Source organism: Mustela nigripes, chromosome 6 (genome assembly GCF_022355385.1).
Source record: "Mustela nigripes isolate SB6536 chromosome 6, MUSNIG.SB6536, whole genome shotgun sequence".
NCBI lineage: Eukaryota > Metazoa > Chordata > Mammalia > Carnivora > Mustelidae > Mustela > Mustela nigripes.
Window position 1 is genome coordinate 76,340,938 of NC_081562.1, and position 21,410 is coordinate 76,362,347.

Sequence of the window (21,410 nt, forward strand, 5' to 3'; positions counted from 1 at the left end):
GGTGTGGAGTTGCTCATAATATGTTCTTATAATTATTTGTATTTCTTTGGTGTTGCTTGTGATCTCTCCTCTTTCATTCACCATTTTATTAGTTTATTAGTTTGGATCCTTTCTCTTTTCTTTTGGATAAGTCCAGCCAGGGGTTTATCAATCTTATTAATTCTTTCAATGAACCAGCTCCTACTTTCATTGATCTGTTCTACTGTGTTTTTGTTTCTATTTCATTGATTTCTGCCCTGATCTTTATTATTTCTCTTCTCCTGCTGGGTTTAGGCTTTCTTTGCTGTTCTTTCTCCACCTCCTTTAGGTGTAGTGTTAGGTTGAGTATTTGAGACCTTTCTTGTTTCTTGAGAAAGGCTTGTAGTGCTATATACTTTCCTCTCAGTACTGCAGTTGCTGCATCTCAAAGATTTTGAACAGTTTTGTTTTCATTTTCGTTTGTTTCCATGAATTTTTAAAAAAATTCTTCTTTAATTTCCTGGTAGATCCATTCATTCTTTAGTAGGATGCTCTTTAGGCTCCATGTATTGGAATTCTTCCAACTTCCTCTGTGGCTGAGTTCTAGTTTCAAAGCACTGTGGTCTGAAAATATGAAGGGAATTATCCCAGTCTTTTGGTGCTGTCTGAGGCTTGATTTGTGACCCAGGATGTGATCTCTTCTGGAGAATGTTCTATGTGCACTAGAGAAGAATGTGTATTCTATTGTTTTGGGATGGAATGTTCTGAATATATCTGTGATGTCCATCTAAACCAGTGTGTCATTTAAAGCCTTTATTTCCTGATTGATCTTTTGCTTGGATGATCTGTCCATTTCAGTGAGGGTGGTGTTTAAGTCCCCTACTATTATTGTATTATTGTTGATGTGTTTCTTTGATTTCATTACTAATTGGGTTATATAATTGGCGATCCCATGTTAGGAGCCTAGACATTTATTTTTTTTTTTTAAAGATTTTATTTATTTATTTGACAGAGAGAGATCACAGTAGACAGAGAGGCAGGCAGAGAGAGAGAGAGAGGGAAGCAGGCTCCCTGCCAAGCAGAGAGTCCGATGCGGGACTCGATCCCAGGACCCTGAGATCATGACCTGAGCCGAAGGCAGCGGCTTAACCCACTGAGCCACCCAGGTGCCCCAGGAGCCTAGACATTTAAAGTTGTTAGATATTCTTATCAAACAAACCCTTTAAGTATAATATAGTTTCCTTCCTCATCTCTTATTTTAGTCTTTGGCTTAAAATCTAACGTATCTGATATAAGGATTGCCATCTCAGCTTTCTTTTGATGTCCATTAACATGGTAAATTGTTTTCCACCCTCTCACTTTAAATCTTGAGGTGTCTTTGGGTCTAAAATGATTCTTTTGAAGACAGAATATTAATGGGTCTTATTTTTTTTATCCATTCTGATACACTGTTTCTTTTGATTGGGGTGTTTCACCCATTTACATTCAGGATAACTATTGAAAGATATGAATTTAGTTCCATCGTATTGCCTGTAAAATGACTGTTACTGTATATTGTCTCTGTTCCTTTCTGGTCTGTTACTTTTAGGTTCTCTCTTTGCTTAGGAGACCCCTTTCAATATTTCCTGGAGAGCTGGTTTGGTGTTTGCAAGTTCTTTCAGTTTTCATTTGTCCTGGAAGCTTTTTATCTCTCCTATTTTCAATGCCAGCCTAGCTGGATATAGTATTTTTGGCTGCATGTTTTTCTCATTTAGTGCTCTGAATGTATCATACCAGTCCTTTCTGGCTGCCAGGTGTCTGTGGATTGGTCTGCTGCCAGTCTAATATTTCTACCAGTGTATGTTATAGACCTCTTGTCCTGAGCTGCTTTCAGGATCTTCTCTTTGTCTCTGAGACTTTTAAGTTTTACTGTTAGATGATGGTGTGTTGACCCATTTTTACTGATTTTGAGGGAGATTCTCTGCGCCTCCTGGATTTTGATGCCTGTTTCCTTCCCTGTATTAGGGAAATTCTTTGCTATAATTTGCTTCAATATACATTCTACCTCTCTCTCTTTCTTCTTCTGAGATCCCAATTATTCTAATACTGTTTCATCTTATGGTATCACTTATCTTTTGAATTCTCCCCTCATGGTTCAGTACTTGTTTGTCTCTCTTTTTCTCAGCTTCTTTATTCTCCATCTTTTGTTCTTCTATATCACTAATTCTCTCTTCAGCCTCATTTATCCTAGAAGTAAGAGGCTCCATTTTCGATTGGACCTCATTAACAGATTTTCTGATTTCAACTTGTTTAGATTTTAGTTCTTTTATTTCCCCAGAAAGGGATTTTATTTCTCCAGAAAGGGATTTTCTAGTATCTTCTATGCTTTTTTCAAGCCCAGCTAGCATCTTTATAATTATCATTCTGAACTCTAGTTCTGACATCTTACTAATGTCCATATTGATTAGGCCTCTAGCAGTACTGCCTCTTATTCTCTTTTTTCCAGGTAAGTTTTTCCACCTTGTCATTTTATCCAGAGAAGAATAGATAAATGAGAGGAAAAATGCTGAAAGGGCAACAATAACCCCAGAAAAATGCACACCAACCAAATCAGAAGAGATCCAAAACTGTGGGAGAAGAAAGGGAAAAAAAAATATAATGAGACTGGTGAATAGAACAGAGCCACACACTTGATTTTGTATGTATTTTATCCTATTAGAGGAAACTGCTTCCCAAAATGTAAAGGAAAGAAAAACATATATACATATACAAAAAAAATAAGGGTAAACATGATGAAGGGATGAAATACGGTTGTAAAGAGGAAAATTTATTTTTTTTAACTTTTTTAAAAGATTTTATTTATTTATCAGAGAGAGAGAGGGGAGAGAGCGAGCACAGGCAGACGGAGAGTCAGGCAGAGGCAGAGGGAGAAGCAGGCTCCCCGCCGAGCAAGGAGCCCGATGTGGGACTCGATCCCAGGATGCTGGGATCATGACCTGAGCCGAAGGCAGCCGCTCAACCAACTGAGCCACCCAGGCGTCCCTAAAGAGGAAAATTTAAAAAGATTTTTAAAAAGGACTTGATAAGAAGTTGGCTGAAAAAGAAACAACAACAACAAAAAAAGAGAGAATGTAATCAGGCTGGAGACTAGAACAAAGGCATGCACTAGATTTGGGGTATATTTTGCTCTGTTAGAAGAAACTGTATGCTAAAATTTAAAAGAAAAAAACTTATATGTATATAAAAAATAAGGTTAAATTCAATGAAGGGATAGAATATGACTATAACAATGAAAATTTTAAAAGATTCTTAAAAAGATAATGATAAAATAGTTAAAATAGGCTAAAATAAGAAAAAGGAAAAATTAAAAAATAGAGTAAGGAAAAACAAAATTTTAAAAATTTAACTTAGAAAAACTAAAGAATCATAGGGAAAAAACCATTAAATCTATGTGCTGCATTCCCCTATCTCTGAAGTTCCGCAGTTCTCATTGATCTGTGAACTTGGTCTTGGCTGGATGTTCTTGTTGATCTTCTGGGAGAGTGGCCTATTGCAGTGATTCTCAAATGGTGAAATTGCACTCCCCTTGCCATGGGCCAGGCTAAGTAATCTGCTTAATTTTGCTCTTGGTAGCTTTTATTCTTTGAATGCTTTCTGTACAGCTTTGGAGACTGGAATGAAAATGGCAGCCTCCCAATCTCTGGCCCAGAGGAATGACAGCTCTGAGCCCCACCTCTCCGTGCACCCTCAGAGAAAAGCAGTCAATCCCTCCTGTCACCCTGGTCTCCAGCCACACTCTGTGCTCACCTAGCCTGTGACCCATCTTTTCTATCTCTGGCACATAGCCCTCTTTTAGAGACTCCAAACCCAGCAGATTCCCAAAGTGCGCTCCCACGCTGCTCCTTCCAGAGGATGAAGGGGGGGGTCTCCCCGAATCTGCCACTTGTGGGGTCCCTGCTCAAAGAGCAGTGGCCTGACTGTGTCTCAGATATCGGCTTGGGTAACCCCGAGCTGAGGTCCCCCTTCTCAGCTCCATCTCTGCAGCCAGATGCTCTGATACCTGGGAGCTCTGCTACACTGAGGCAACCCCAGTCTTTTTTGTGACCCCCTGAGTCCTGAGGCCACACTGTCACCATAAGTGCTCCACCCCTTCCTTAGGCCCTGGAGTGAGGTCCTTCAGGGGAGCCAACTTCCAAAAGTTCTGATTTTGTGCTCTGCTGCTCTACTGCTGGCTGGGACCCAGCCCCTTTCCCGACGGTCTATCTTCCCATATATTACCTCAGATTCACATATCAACAAGTCGTACGTTCCAGAAAGTGGTCACCTTTCTGCTCATAGAATTACTGCTATTGTTTTCTTCAATTTCCTGTTGAGTTTGTAGGTGTTCTGAATGGTTTGATAACTATCTAGCTGAACTCCTGGGACCAGAAGAAATTTGGGTCTCCTACTCCTCTGCCATCTTGCTCCTCCTCCTGCACTTCTAAATGTTTTAAATGAGGGTATAATATATACCCTCATTTAATACCCACATATAAATTTGGGAGACTGCTTTCCTGAGCAAACCAAGCACAAAGACTACAGATACTCTACGGTTGTAATTTCAGGGTAAATCAGAATTGACTTTAATGAGAGATTATTTCAACTGATAGAAAGAGAATATCACATCATGAGCACAGCTGTGATTTTTATCTTTTGTTCGGAAGCCAGAAAAGAAAGTTGCTTTCTCTATAAATAAAGCCCAGATGATAAAGGGTAGGTAGTTTCGGTGATTAGATAGCCTCTCTCTGGTTTAATGAAACTCATCTAAGAATAACAAAATGATAGAAAAAGGCTGGACTGAGAATCTGAGAACTTGATGTCCCACATGGTTCGGTTGTACTTTTTGGTGATTACTTTGGGAAGGTCAAGTTACTCCTCTGGTCTGCCATTTCCATTGATTCAATTACTTATCCAAATACCAGAAATTCATGGAATGGTTATTCTGTGCCAGGGATTATTTTGTTGGAGTGTGTGCATAGAACAAAATCCAAGATGCCTTCATGGAATTTACAGCATCAATGAAGTATTTCTGAGAACGAGGTTACATTACTTGGGTTATGATTCGTGGGTTATGTAAACTTTTGAATTATAGCCAGTATATCCAGTAAGTCCACTGGACTTCAGTTGGAATTTTCCTGTTTTGCTTACTTCATAAAAAATACTTCGCCCTAGACTTGTTAGTGTGATAAGTCATATTCTCCAATAAGTTTTCTACTTTTAAGGTAAAAAATTATATTTTATGAATTACTTTGTCTTATTTCTTATAATATATATTTGCTGTGGAGAATTTGAAAAACACAGACAAATATAAAAAGACCATAAGACTTACTTAAAATTCTATCACTTAACAAGAACCCCATTACACATGTGTTTATCTTGCCTACTTTTAGCAGTTTCATTAGGCATGTTCTTTTATTATTATTTTTGCAAAATTTGGATCAAAATTCTGTAATTTTATGTCATACTTTTCTATGTTATGAACAGTTTCTTATTTCCTCATATATAAACTCCCACACAAATTTCAGAGACTTCTTAGTTAATTTGATAAGTAAAATGGATTAATCCATTATTTTATTTATTATTTTGAGCGCCAATGAAGTTGAACATACACCTGATTATTTTTATTATGAAATAAGTTAGAAATATAGAATATAGGTAATAATATAATGAATAGCCTTATATCCAGTAATAAGCTTAAGAAAAAAAAGTTACAGATATAATTTTAGCCCCCAGTTCTTCTTGGATGGCTTTCTACTTTCCTCTTCCCAAAGATAACCACCAGCTGGAACTTATTATTCTCATGTATAATTTTTGTACTGTTACTGCAAATATATATATCCCTAAAGTATATGCAACATTGCACATTTTATGACATTAGAATATTTATATCACAGTAGAACATGTATCCTATGGTACCTTTTCAAAAGCCTAGATAGGATTTTTTGCTATTTAGTCATGTTGATACATGGAGCTCTAGTTCAATAATTTTTACAGCTTTATACAAATCTAGTATATGAATATATGAAATTTAAATGTTGATGGGTATTTAAGTAGTTCTCATTTTCATTATAAGCAAAAAATATTGCACTGAAAATTTTAATGCAATTTTCCTTGTGCATACGTGAGGGTGTCTCCATGGCCTAGCAGAGAAAGTGCTGGTTCTTAGGATGCATACATCTTCAGCTTTACTACATATTGCCATATTGGTGTCCAATGTGGTTGTCCTGAATTACTCTTCTAAAGTTCTATATATGTATTCTGGATGCTCCACACTCTGCCCAGTCATTGGTATCATCAAGCTTTAAATTTTAGTTAATCTGAGGTTGGTGAAATGGTATCTCAGGTAAGGCTTTAATTTGCACTTTCCTGAGTATTAGTGGGTTGAGCATCTTATGACAAGTTCAATGACATTTTCTCTTCTATAAATTGCCTTTTATATCTTTTGTTCATATAAAAACTAGAATATCACAACCTCAGGATCATGACCCAATCTGAAATCAAGAGTTGGATGTTCAACTGACTGAGCCACCGAGGCTCTTTTAACATATTTGTATTAGTATGTTTTTGATTGTATGCATATCAAATCTCCCACTCTTTGTCCATCTTTTAAGTTTGTTGATGGAGCCTTTTTTAGGCCAAGTTTTAAGTTTTAATGTATTTGAATGTAGCCACCTTTTCTTTATGGATGGTAATGATTATATCTTATATTTTCCTAACTTAAGCTCATAAAATAGCCACACCCCTGCAAAGCATTTAGTTTCATTTTTTCTTATAAAAATGTTCAATCCATATGAAATTTGTTTTTTAATGTGATGTGAGGAAGAAAATATGATTTGATATTTTTCTGCAACTAATGGTCTCAGTTTCATTTATCAGATAGTCCATTCTCTTCCCACTATATACAACATAACTCTGCTCATATATAATTTCCATATATATAAGGGTATGTTTCTGGGTTTTCTATGCTGTTTTGGTGGTCATTTTGTATAGCTGCGCAATTAATGTGCCAATTAATGCTGATAGTATCATAATAAGACTCAACACGTTGCTTCATATGTTGTACAAACCATGCCTAGTATCTGATACTGGGCTGAAGGGATGAGTTCAGTCTGAAATCCAAATCTTGCTTTGTACACTCTGCCATAGGGCTGTGTCTGCTTGGAATGAGAGATGCATTTTCTAATTCACAGGAAAATGTCAGATACTTTCTCCTCCTTTGGGAAATTGACAAAAGGTAATAGAGGTCCTGACTCAATGTCTAATTGGGCAATTCTCCCAGTCTGTCCTTCTTCGAAAGTGCCTTGGGCTTTCCAGGCCCTTTATTCTTATTGAAATCTATGAGAATTTTTTGCTGAGATTTTCATTAGACTTGCACAATTTTTTTTTTTTTTTTTTTGTGGAACATTGGCATCACTTTGATATTTAATCTTCTCATTAATTGGTATGGTCTATCCATTTATTTATTATGCCTTGTTAATAATGCCCTTTAATATAGTCTAATAATTTCTTCATAAAGGTTTTAAAAATATTGTTAGGTCTATACTCAAGTTTTCTCTCTTTCTCATTAATTAATGAACATATTTTTCTTACTGTCCATTCGTAGTGAATTTCCTGTTAAGAATTTTAACTCATTTTTTCTCTTGGGCTATCTGTGGAATGTCTTCTCTTCCCCCAGTGATTTGTAAGAACTTTTGAAAGATCAAGGATGAAAGATCAAGTGTAATTGCTTGTCATATGTGTCACAACATTTTTTTTTTAGATTGCCCTTTGTGTTTATTTTTTTTCCTTGCCTGTAGAAAATTCAAGTTCTTATGGTGTCACATATACAAACTCTGTGGTTTTCTTCCTTAGTTTTTATGTTTCCCCATAAAATCTTGATTGAATAACTAGTAATCTGTATTTTCTTTGTAAAATCATTTTCATTTAACATTTTCATCCATGTAGAATTTGTTTTGATGTTCTCTGTAATTATCAATTACAAAAAAAATTATCATTTTTTTTCCCTTCCAGGAAGTTAGCCAAATGTTCCAGCACTTATTTTCCAATGAACACTACCTCTATTATGAATTTTTGCCTGTAGGCCTCCTCCTCAGTCTCTTTAACTATCTGCAGAGTTAATATGTCTTGGGATTTTAGTTAATCAATTTAACATTTTTGCAAGCTAAGAGGATACTTTGCCTGACCACGGCACTAGTTGGACAGAATGCTCCCATCAGAGAATTCATGTTCCCTATCGTCTACCCACAACCTCCTAATATAGGACAGACAGTAAGCAGTCAACAGGTAGATGAAAGAATTGAGGATAACAGGAGATACCTTTTTACTTAGATTATTTTTATTTGGAAGGGAAGGAGGTTTGGATTTTTTGCAAGAAAATATCCAGTAGACTGAGGAGGAGAAACTGATGTAGAGGAAAAGAAAGGAAGGCATGGAGGGCAGAATCATTAGGAATGTGTGAGATATTGATTGGTAGTCAGAAGTTGAAACAAGCTCAGAAACCTGTTAGGAAAGGTCTCACTGCAGGTATAATAAAAATAACAAGGTTGAGAGTTTTTGTTTTGTCTTTATTATGAAAATTTTTTGCAGAGCAAGAAGTACAATAGACCACATGAACCCATCACCTATGTTCAGCAATGATCAATTCAAAAGTTGGTATGATTTCATCTCCACCTCTACCCATTTCACCCCTTTCTCCACCGCTGGATTACTTTGAAGTAAATCCTAACCGTTCTGCCATTTCGGAGATCTACCTGGCGTGAATGACGTCATTGCTCTCAACTTTGTATCTGTGGACTCAGGCAATAGTCTTCTCTTGTCAACACTGTATCTCAATGTCCTCATTAGCAAAAGAAGGATAAGTAGCTGTCTCACCCATTTCAGAATTATCATCGGATGACGCAAGAGAAATGAAAACAAACCATCTAAAATTGTGAAGTACTAACTTTCAGTCCAGTTCTCTCCTTTGTAAATGACCCCCCGGACAAATAACCTGAAGGCAACAGATAATCTTTGTCCAGCCTTGTCTACACAGTCACTTGCTTAGGCTTCTCTTCCTGAAAAACACAATACTTTGGTACCTTTTTTTTTTTTTTAAACGTTAGTGTTATAGACACTTATAAGTAATTTTAAATATAAACAGAACAATATTAAGGTTTGTATCTTTCACCTTTTCTGGTTTTCCGCTTTCATTCTTTCCTTTAATATACCCCGTGTTTCTCTTTAAAGGGCTCTGAGAACTGATTATTCTTTGGTGTGCCCCAATTTTCAAGACCCTACGGAGTGCAAATTCAAATTTTCAAAGGTGAGTTTTAGTGGACTTTAGGGCAACAGAGCTTTAGATAACCAAGAGAGGGGTAAAATTATTTGCTCCCCTACCAAACGCCACAGCAAGCACAGAAAAAAGCCTTTAGCTGGGCATATTTGGATTGCAAAAATCTCTCTCCATCCTTGGGGGGAGATTATTCATTTCCCTATAGGGGGAACTCTAAAGAACATGTTTTCCTAAAAGGGGCCAACTGGGCGGTGTCCTCCTTTCCCAACGCCCAGATTTCTATTCTTAGATCTGGAGATAGGCGGAGGCTTTCATTTTTTATTTTTCCTAGTTTGCAGACCCTCGGCGGGGCTGGAGGAGCCCAGGCGGGCGGGTCGGGGCGGGTGGCCCGCGGGGCTGCCGAACGCGCGCCTTCTCCCGCCACGGCTGCGGCGATCCGGGCCTGGGGACTCGGCGGAGCGCGCTGAGTCAGTTTCTTCCTGCACGACTCCCGGCCGCGCCGCCGCGGCGAGCGGGATCCGGTCCCGGAGGCGGCGCTCTCCGGGGGTCGGGGACCGGGCCTGCACGCGCGCGGGGGCCACGGTCACGGTCACGGTCACCGGGGTTCGGCCCGGCTCAAGCCGCGACCCGCCGGCCCGCCCCGGTCGTGCCCGGCACAGCCCTACCTCGGTCGAGCCTCGCGCAGGCCCCTGAGCTCATTTTTGGGGCCTGGGTGGGGGAGGAGGAGGCCGAGGAGGAGGGCCGGGGAGAGGGAGGGCAGCGCAGGGCGGGGAGCCGCCGCCTTCCTCATAAACAGGCGGGCGTGGGTGCGGATGAGGCCGGCCGGGAGCGCTGGCTGCGGGCGGTGAACTGTGCTCGTCCCCGCGAGCAGCGGCGGCGCCCCTGCCCCTGCCCCTGCCCCTTCCCCGGGCGGCCGGCCTTCGTGTGGGAGGCACGGTCGGTTTGGAGCAGAGTCCACCATGGCCAGTGGCAGCTGTCAGGGGTGCGAGGAGGAGGACGAGGAAACTCTGAAGAAGTTGATAGTCAGGCTGAACAATGTCCAGGAAGGAAAACAGATAGAGACCCTGGTCCAAATTCTGGAGGATATGCTGGTGTTCACGTACGCCGACCACGGTAATCATCCGCAAGGAAACTACTCCCCGCCCCCACCCCTGCCTCTTTTGCAAACTTTCTCCCTCGCACTTGGGAGTTGCACAAACCTGGACTCCCGAGAAAGCCGCAGACTCTCCACTCCTTAGGGCAGAAAGGAGCGGAGAAGTTTAGGAAGGTCTTGCGCTCACTTCTTTTGCTTCCTCCCCCCTGTTTCAGACCCAGAAGGGGTGCGTGAATCATGACTTTGCTTCTTTTCCCTCACCCCCTTCTTTTCCAGCCTCCAAGTTATTTCAAGGCAAAAAAGTCCACGTGCCTGTGTTGATCGTCTTGGACTTGTATATGAGAGTCGCTAGTGTGCAGCAGGTAAAGGAGTTGTTTTCATGTCGCCCATTCCCCTTTCTCTTTGGAAATAGATGTTTTTCTGTCAGTTCTATATACCCAGAAGTTCTGGGTTGCTTCTGACTTTCCGCCTCACAAACCACAGACTGTGATTTTAAGAAGGAAGCGTTGTCAAATCATTATCAAATGTTAATGATGTAAAAGAGCCCACTAAGTGCTCCTTAATTGTTTTGTAGGAGTAAATTTGTACAACGCGCCTACAAGATATGATTGGTGGTGGGCGGTAAATAATCATGGGTTGGGATTTAATTCTCTTATTGGCTAGATGAGCTCATCAGCATCAGCATTTAACCAAATTATTCTAAGAATCTTACCAATGTACAGCATGTCCTAGAGATGACATCATTGTGAACAGTTTGGGAAAGGAGAATAATTAATAGTAATAAAAATTAATAATAATTAAATTAATAAAATGAAGTAACTGGCAAATTCTCATAGGTTTAAGGTTTCTTTCTTTCTTTTTTAACTTGAAAACAGATTTCTGGCCTTTAGCTGTAGTATACCTTGTATTATCTAAAGAAAGTGATGTTTTACTATTCTCCTATAAGTTTATATTTGTATTTTTCAACTCTTTTCATATGAACTGAATATAAAAGTGAAACTTAGAACCTATACCATAGGAAACACAGACATTTGTCAAATACCTTAAATACATTTAAAAAAAGAGTCCTAACTTGTGATCTCTCTGTCAAATAAATAAATAAAATCTTTAAAAAAAAAAAAAGAGTCCTAAGGTGATAGTTAAGAATGATTTACAGTCAAAACAAATTACTGCCTAACATATTAACTTCCTTTGTAGATTTCTGAGGTTTAGAGAACTGAAATCAGTCATTTGCATGTTGGGTGCTGAAAGGAAAGAGAATTGAACTTTGAATTCTCTCAAGGTGTAGGCAGAAAGCCAGTGTTTCTTAATGTTTACTGGAGAGCTCCACAGAAGAAAGAATTATCTGGATCTCTGAATCTGTGTCTAGCTACCTTCATCTTTATGTTCATCTCTGTATCCAGCTATGTCTAGTCTGGGTGAACCATATACCTAGTTTCTTTTATATGAGAACATTTATATCTGGGATAAATGGTTACTTAAATTTTTCTTACACGGAAATATTTCCCATCTGACTATTGATTTTCAGGGAGTTAGCAAACAAAATCATGAAAAGACGAGAGGCATGATAGAGGCACTGTTCCTTTTAGCATCCAGAGTCTGAATTTTGCCCATGAAATATGAGTCACGTTTGAGAGCTGGCCTATTGTGTTTGCTGCTCTCCTCCTCCATCATCCCTTCTTCCTTGCTTCTGCTTTGGTGTTCGGAAGTGCCTTGTCTGGCAGCCTCTGTTCCTTGGATTCCTTGCTTCCCCTGTTGGGGAATTCCCTTGTTGGGTGCCACTCAGTATCCCCAGGATCCTTGGAAGGCTTGGGTGTGTAGGGCCCAGAGGAGGTTGTGCTGAACTTGAGAACCCAGGGGAGGCTGGAACAGACCCACCACTTCATTCTTTGTTTTAGAAGCTGTCCAAGCCTAGACATGTTTGTCTGGAGTAGCTATGAATGTCACTTAGTATCTTGGCCCAGCATGTACCAGAGACAAAGTATGCAAAAAAAAAAAAAAAAGGAATTGTCTTTTGATTTGGTTATTTAATAGAACAGAATTATTCGTTTTAGCATCATACATGTATTGTCTGCAAAAGGTATTGTGTGTATTACATCATTGGATTCTCACTGGAACTTCACTGCCTTCTCAGAAATCTCTCTGGACACTTTTAACCTTAGAGTCGAGTAGCTCATTTAGGACCATAGAGCTCATGACAGAGCCAGGACTCAAGTTTTCACGTACAAGTTTCATGTTTTCAAAAATCTCTTTCCATCACTCATTCTGAATCCACAAGCTGTTTGTGCAAGAAAGCAGTACAGTGGTTTGTTACAAATCCTGTGGCCATGCTAGCTACAACTACGTTATCAATTTTCATTATCACTGGTCTTATCAAAGGGATGTAGAAAGGGGTTCTCTTGACTGATATTTTAATGCTCCCCTTAAAGAAAGTGTGTTTTTTTCTTCAGATTTCTTCATATTTGTGGTGTAACTACTATACATGTCCTTTAATGCTTTATATTTTGAGTTAGTTAGAAGTGCTGAATTAAAATTTCCAAATGATGAATTTAAGAGGGTAAGGTAAATTCAAAAGTAAATATTAAGGTTTCTTTCCAGAGTTCATTTCACATCTTATTTCAGACTCCCAGTTTGTATTTTTCAGGGTCTTTTAACATTTTACTAATGCTCTGTAATAAATGACAGTCTTTTGAGAACTGATAGTTAGACTCGCTGTCTTGGAGTTTCCTTTTTCTGCCAGTCAGCCCATCATTTCTCTCTGCTTCTCATTTTACATGACTTACCTCTATCCACAAATTACAACCTTTGAAGTAAGAGAACGAAATAACTGAAAGTGACTGAATTTTTCTTTAACTCCTAGCCTCTTTGCCATTGTGCATTAATTAGATGCTTGAATCTCCAGAATAATTCTAATAACGTGAAACTGCCAATTTAATTGTATTATAACTGGGCGAGAGAGGAACTTTCTCCCTGAAAGATAAGCTTTTAATTGAGTAGATTAATGGATCAGTTGTTCCCTCTGCTCTGCTGCCAGTGATTCTGTTTAATCATAGAGGCTCAGTTACCTCAGCCCTTTTGCAAAGCAATTACCGGTGCTGCTTCTTCACCAACCAAAACACAACAGGTTTTCTCCTTGAGTCAGTCATGCAGGTACAGAAATGCGTAGAGCATCCTCTGTGACTTGGGATTTATTTCCCACCGGAAGCTGTTCCAAATGTTATTTTCTTAAATACTTGGGGGGGATAGTCTCGATGTATTTTATGAAAGCACGAAAATAGCTGGTTTCTATGACAGCTGGATTGTCAGTGTCTGTTCGGCTTACGTGGAGGAGGATGTCCTACTTAAATATAGGTAAAAATAGCTGTCAGAAATTGCTGCCTTTTCAGGCAGTTTGAAATTATGTAAAAGGATGTAATGACAGAGTAAAGCAATTCAGGCTTAATCCAGAAAAGATTCAGAAATCGTATTGTAAAGAGATCTTGTGTAATTATTTTCATCTTGTAAAGAAGCCTTTCTTTGTTCTTGGAAACAACAAACTTGTGTCATTATTCCTTACTGGATGCACAGAAATGCTCACCTCATCATTCGGCTTTGTATCATTGGGCTCCACTTCGGCGTCAGGTCTTGTCTAGCAAAAGCCTTGCCCTGCAGTACTGTCCTCACCACCGGGCACCTTGCTCTCCTCACAGCTTAGTTCCCGAGGCTTCCATTTCCGTATTTTGAATTACCACGTTTCTCATTCCTTTGAAATCTGGCTCAAGTCCTACCTTTTCTGTATTTATCCTTCTCTGGGTAATTCTGACAGTGAATGCTGCTGTCAGGCTTCATATATCGGTGTTTATCACATATCCTACTTAGACACGTTTTCATTCATCTCTAGATGATACATATTTATACATTTTTTAATTTTCTTTGGGTTTTCTTTTATTCCTGATTATATCAAATCTAGTTCTGTAATACAATAGAAAGAATGGAAGATTCCTTAAATTTAGAGAGGAATATAAACAGGAAGAGTGAGTTGAATTTAATCTCTTATTTGAAATGCAAATGCCATATTTTTAAAAAAGTTGTATTTTTAAAAATCGCATTTTTTTTTCAGAAGAGCAACTTGTTCAAGATGACATCGTGTATAAACAGACTGAAAAAAGTTGTAATATAAGGCATCTGTGAGATCATATTTCATTTGGAAGTGGGAAAAAGTCTAGGGATATTTTTGGTGTCCACATCTTATCAACTCATATTTGGATGTTCTAAAGAAACCTAGAGGGACCCATTGAGAAATTCTACCCCCTCCCTTTCTTATAGTGTCTTTCTCTTTTTCCTGTACCAGACGTCACAATGGTCAGACCGTTCCTTTTCTCTCCCAGTCATTCTAGCTACCCTACCTGTGGAGCGGTCTTTACTTCACAATCAAAATTTCCAACTGTTGCTAACCCTCCATTCCTTTCCTTTTCTTTTTTTTAATTAAAAAAGTCTTTTTTAGCCTCTGTTCCTAACCACTTCATTTCCTTACCTACAATTAAAATCTTAAGTATTTAGAAGAGATTCTGTCAGGTAGATGTGATTTAAAAATCTTGTACTTCATAATCTTGGTGTGTCCTCAAACTATTTTTTGTGTTTCATTTTATTTAATTTCTTTTATTTAGATAATAGGCACATCTGTTAAATTCATCATTCAGGGATGCTCTAATATTTTTTGTATGCCCTTTTGGTATGGTTTTTGGAGAAAGATGTATTTTAGACATATGACTTGCTTTCCTCAGTAGGCATTTTAGGATGTCATTTTGTTTTAAAATAATTATTTAAAAATAGGTAGTCACCTGTTCCAGTAAGAATGAAGAGACTGAATATGTTCATTTAGCATGTTTAAAAATGTGAATATTTGCCTTTCTTGCTTTCAGGTGGGTTGGTCACTTCTTTGCAAATTGATAGAAATCTGTCCAAATACAATGCAAAGCTTAATGGGACCTCAGGATATTGGACATGATTGGGAAGTACTTGGGGTTCACCAGTAAGTATGATAGATACGTAAAAACAAACTTCATTAAGTGTTTATCCATACATATGACAACCCCGCCTTTGATATATCATGTATTTGTAATCCAAGCAAATCTGGTAAAATTCTCTAAAATACAGATATTTTTTCTCAAGTCAGTGACTTACATTTATAGAGAGTTTTCTTTCAGTTCAGTAGTATATTATCTATTTGCGTTAGAAAACTGACATTTGAGGTAGAATGTCAGGTGCTATTATTATTTTGATAATATAATAATGCAGTCATACAGTTGGTTAGGTTGTAGATTTTTGATGACTACTTATGAATTCAAACCAACAAAAGTTTTTTTACTTTTTAATAGTATAACTGATACAAACTAATAGTTCTTAAAAATATATGGACACTAAAATTTAGACTGTAAGTCTAAAATTTAGTTCTGTAAGTCATAATTTAGAAGTTTATGCTTTACCGTCTTTAAAAGTACATAAGGAATAACCATAGAGGACACTGGGAGAAGGAGAGAAGTGAGTTGGGGGAAATCGGAGTGGGAGACAAACCATGAGAGACTGTGGACTCTGAGAAACAAACTCAGGGTTTTGGAGGGGTGTGGGGGTTGGGTGAGCCTGGTGGTGGGTATTAAGGAGGGCACATATTGCGTGGAGCACTGAGTGTGGTGCATAAACAATGAATCTTGGAACATTGAAAAAAAAGTACATTTATATAGATATTCACACATATATATTTATGAGCTTAAACCACAGCTTTCAAAATGAAGAAAAAAGAGGAAATTACCTTTCAGCACATCTGCAGTCAAATCTTGATAGCTGTTTTCCCAGCTATGTTACTGTAATTTGCAACATAATGACTTTATAGATGAGACCACTTCTTTAGCCATAATTAGTTAAGAAAAAAGTTTTCTAAAGAAAAATGTGTTTCCAGGAAAATCATTTTTTATAACTTTTTCCCTTAACATTTAAAATTTACCTTTTCTTATTAATTTTAGGTGTTAATTATACCTACTGTGACTTTTCTTTACCCCAGAAAAATGAATACCTATTGCTTCCAATGACATATAGCTTGTAGGAAAACATATTTTGGACAAAATTAAATTTTACATCTTTGTATTGTTTATTAGTGTCACCATAATTGCAATTTAAACAAATTTAAATTGTTTGTTCATAGGTGAGCATATCTGTGCTTGTTTTTCCATCTTTGACGTTTAATATGTTGCTGTTCTTCAGTTTCCATGACTTAAAGAGTGTTTTGAAAAGAGCATATTTACAGTTAATGTATGTTGTCGTCTCCAAACAATTTCTGAAACTCTATGAGTCACTTCTAAATGCTGCATTAAATGCAGCGTTTAAGGAGGAATGATATGAAATATAACTGTAAATAGGAATCGAAATGTTGTGTGTCCCTTGGTTTGGCTGAGGATTTCCAAAGTCCCCAAAGGTTAGCAATCTGTAAACTTAGGGAGTTTAAAAAAAACTCATCTAGTCATATCCTAGTAGAAACCCACTGTTCAAATTAAATTATGTAAACATTTCTGTAGGAAGTCTCATGCACTCATTCATTCATTCGGCCATGCATTCGCTCGTTTGCTCATTCATTCATTCATTCACCCTGTTCATCAAATATTTATTATACTCCTACTTTAGGCCTGAAGTGGTGTGAGCAAGATAGACAACACACTGCTTTCTGTCGTGGAGTATATTAGATCATTCCCAGCAAACGTTACTGAAAAACATAATCTCCCTGTATTCAAGGACTTTTTCCCACCAAAGGTTTACAGTGCTAAAGAAGAAATCTCATGTGGAGATGAAGTCAGGAATAGTGGGTATGATGCAGGGACAGGTAGGGCAACGTGGATTGGAAGAGAATTGACAGACCAGAAGGACAGGGCCTCTCAGTTCCTCACCTTGCCAATGGAGGCTATGTTTCTAGGGAATCTGTGGATGTCTCCAGGTTCTGTCTTCTTCAAGTGATGTAAAGCTAACCATCACTAGGTAGAAATAGACTAAAGATGGTATATTTTAGATTCGGTTAACTCAGAGAGAAATTAAATGAATTTGAACTAACTGAATATTGTGATGTACTAGCTTCACTATGATAAAATATTGTCAATTTCTCTTTCAAAAAGAGTAAAAATCAATAATTTAAATATTCATATGGGTTCTTAATTTATATGTACAAGCTAACATTTTTATTGCATCTCTCTATATTTTAATATATCAACATGCATAGCATAATTCACAAGTTTATATCAGATATAAAAATGGGCTTGATCTCTTGATGTATATAATTCCTCATGATAGTTTAGATATGGAGTTGGGTGAAAGTAATTAATTGAATTTGAATATTCAGAGGAAAAAGTTTTAACTTTTTAACTGAGACATAATATTTCCCTCTTAATTGTTGTAAGTTTGGCTCAGTTTTAATGGAAGAAAAATGCACAAAAGCTTCAGTTTAGAGAATGAAATACAATGAGTTGAATAAAAATATAGGTGAGTGAAGCACAATACCTAAAAAAGGGAAACATTTAGGTATGATAATTCCCTCTTACCTTGATTTCTGTTTTTAATTACAGACTTATTCTTAAAATGCTAACAGTTCATAATGCCAACGTAAACCTATTAACTGTTGGGCTGAAGGCCTTAGATCTCCTTCTAACTTCAGGTAATACATGCATATGCATATTTTTAATATTGACTCAAATTTAAAAAGTATTTTAAACCACTGATCAAATGTGTTTTAATGTCTTTTTAAAATATAAGAATATAATGTGACTTAAATATCAGTGATTTCCAAAATTCTTTGTTTCTGTTTTTCCTCTTTTTTTTTTTTTTTAAGATTTTATTTATCCATTTGAGGGAGGGACAGGGGGCGAGGGAGAGAGAGAGAACGTGCAAGAGCCTGAGCATGAGTGAGTAGGGGGAGGAGCAGAAGGAGAGGAGGGAGGAGCAAAGGGAGGGGAACAAGCAGACTTCATGCTGAGTACAGAGCCTGATGCAGGGCTTGATCTCATGACCCTGAGATGGTGACCTGAACTGAAAGCAAGAGTCAGACACTTAACCAGCTGAGTCACCCAGGGGCCCCTCTCCTTATCTCTTTTCTTTATTCTTTTTCCCTCAAAAATGCCACCCAATGGCTCAGTGGGTTAAGCCGCTGCCTTTGGCTCAGGTCATGGTCTCAGGGTCCTGGGATCGAGTCCCACATCGGGCTCTCTGCTCAGCAGGGGGCTGCTTCCCTTCCTCTCTCTCTGCCTGCCTCTCTGCCTACTTGTGATCTCTGTCTGTCAAATAAATAAAAAATAAAATCTTTAAAAAAAAATGCCACCAAATATCTTGGCCTTAAGCATCACCTTTATATATTATTACCAATCCTGATTTCTCTTCCCAGCTTTGCTCCTAAAATCTGGTCCCATGCATCATATTCCTATTTGCTTGTTGGCTGTACAGGTCCTTGTCATTATTATCTCTTTCTGCGTTATATATCTTGATATGTTTTCTGTATGTTCTGGGGTATGACATAATAGTACTATTTTAAAAATACATAGCATTGTTTCTTGAATACTTGCTTCACCTGTAAAATACCTCACATGTTTTTAAAAATTTAATCTGCAAAACATCTCTTGAGATGGGTATTTGATCACAGTTTTCTAGTGAGGGACGTGGAAGCACGAAGAAGTTGCCTCCGCCTGTAAGTAGTAGAACGAGGGTCTGAGTCCACATATCAGGTTTTTTCCTTGAGGACACTTCTGCGTGGAGGATTATTGACCTGAAAACAAAAAGTCTTGGTATGATGCAACAGTTATGATCATTGCTGGGATGGACACTTGCTATTATGTAAGTTCTGAGAAGAAAGGCTGCTCACAGGAGAGCTAATCACAATGATAGGGAGTGGTTTTCCAGGAAACTGAAAGTTTATGAATTGGAAAATTCTCCCAACACTATAATATATTGAAATCAGCAATGTGCAGACAATTAGGAAATTTGATTGGAGGAAATTAGGAAATTGGGAAATATGTCTTGAAGAGACTGGTTAATTTAATATCTTTCAGCCAACATTGAGAATTTTGCACTGTTAGGGAGGTTTTTAATGTGTTTGAAGTTCATCTCAGATACTCATTAAACGTTAACTTGTAGGTTGTTTTCATTGTTTGGCTTGTTAATTAATGGATTTAATAGTTATTGGGCATTTACTGTTGTGCTGGCCTCTGGAGAATTCGAAGGCAGATGAGGCAAAATTTTTATAACATAGAAGGGCACAGTCCAATATAACTTTTTGCAATGAAGAAAATGTTGCACCTTTCAGTGTCATGGCAAGTAGCCATATATGGCTATTGAACATTTGAAATGAGGGAAACTAAATTTTAATTTTATTTAATTTAAACTAATTTAAATTTAAGTTTAAAAAGCCACATGTGCTTCGTGGCTCCTGCATTGGACAGGACAGGGAAAGAAATAAAAATTAGTGTGAGAGGGGTGCATGGATGTCTCAGATGGTTAAGCGCTGGACTCTTGATTTCCACTCAGGTCACAGACTCATGGGTTGTGGAAATCAGCCCTGCCTCGGACTCCACTCTCAGTGAGGAGTTTCCTTGAAGATTCTTAGCCTCCTTCCCTCCCCCCACTATGCATGAGTGCTTTTTCTTTCAAATAAAAGATCTTCAAAAAAATAATAATGTGAGAAATAATTTCAATTTATTTTTTTATTTTTTAAATATGTTACTTATTTATTTGAGAGCGAGAGTGTGTAAGCTGGTGGGAGACAGAGAATCCAAAGCAGAATCTGTGCTGAGTGCAGAGCCAGGGGCGGGGCTTGATCCCATGACTCAAGATCATGACCTGAGCCAAAACCAAGAGTTGGCTGGTTGACAGGGAACAGAAGAAGGCTAGCTAAAGGGTGCCTATGGAATATGCAGGTAGTGTTGTCTAAGAAGCAGATAGTAATATGTTTCAGGAGTTTAGAGCAAAGGGCCTTGGCTACAGGTGTTGATTAGGAATATAGACTTATAGTAAAGTGTACTGGGAATTAATTTCACTTAGAAAGATCACAGAAGTTGATAGGTCTATCTGGGGTAATTAAGTGGTTTATCAAAAAGAAGAGTCCATAAACCATTCATAGTTCTCATGTAAAAATCAACACACTAAATGTTAAAACAGCTGTTTATCTGGGGCATATTGTTCTTTTCAAAATAGGCAAAATCACTTTGCTGATATTGGACGAAGAAAGTGATATTTTCTTGTTAATTTTTGATGCCATGCGCACATTTTCAGCCAATGATGAAGTCCAGAAACTTGGATGCAAAGCTTTACATGTGCTGTTTGAAAGAGGTATTTAAATATGTCATATTCTCGATTTTCATATTTATATAAGAAGCAAGGGAAAAGTGGAATATAATTATGATAATAAGATATCTAAAATTTTACTATTTATGAAGAAGTGGGGGCTGCCAGTCAAGGATAAATAATGGGGTTAATTCAGAAATATTGCTTGTTTTGTGGAATGAATTTCATTCATGGGTTACAAATTATGCAATTGTAGTAGACTTTCTTCCATTGCTTAACAAGACTTAAGGTTCACTTTGCAAACCGGATGTGTAGGTGTTAAGAAAGAAAAAAATAAAACTGTGAAGTCAAAGCATAGATTAAATTTGGATTTATGATGTTGAGTCATCTCCAGGGATTTTAGAAATTGCTAAAGGCTCTGTATAAAGAACCAGGAGGTTTGCAGTGTCCCTTAGGAAAAAGACAAATATGTATTTTATCTCATGGGACTAAGATGGATAACAGAGATTATCATGTAATTTTGGAGTTGGTTGGAACTGTTAGTCCTACCACTGGCTTGATGAGGGAATAGCTCAGAGAAGTGACACAAGCAACCTGCCCTGTGGGCACAGAGCTAGTCACCACCACTGCAGTCAATTTAGCACCATTTTCCGAGAGCTCTTTCTGCATCATTATGAGAACCAGTAGTGCTGGAGGTTTAGGATAGGAATAACTTATGTGGGCTCTATGTCTATGTCAGTTTGCCGCCTGAGTTTCTGGCAGCTCCAGGAATTGAACAGATCA

At 37.9% G+C, this 21,410-nt stretch overlaps 1 protein-coding gene across 2 annotated transcripts in view; it reads left to right on the top strand.

Moving 5' to 3' along the window:
• The first annotated feature begins 10,110 nt into the window (after positions 1-10,110).
• The window catches only part of LRRK2 (leucine rich repeat kinase 2), a 132,336-nt gene continuing 121,036 nt past the window's right edge, over positions 10,111-21,410 (top strand). Inside the window, exons 1-5 of one of the 2 annotated variants that reach the window (XM_059402899.1) lie at positions 10,111-10,360; positions 10,617-10,702; positions 15,242-15,351; positions 17,924-18,012; positions 20,538-20,672. In XM_059402899.1, coding sequence (XP_059258882.1) covers positions 10,207-10,360; positions 10,617-10,702; positions 15,242-15,351; positions 17,924-18,012; positions 20,538-20,672 — 574 coding nt within the window. In that variant the 5' untranslated portion in view covers positions 10,111-10,206. Of the gene's footprint in view, positions 10,361-10,424; positions 10,515-10,616; positions 10,703-15,241; positions 15,352-17,923; positions 18,013-20,537; positions 20,673-21,410 lie in introns of those variants that run through there. The other variant, XM_059402900.1, reaches the window with a different exon arrangement.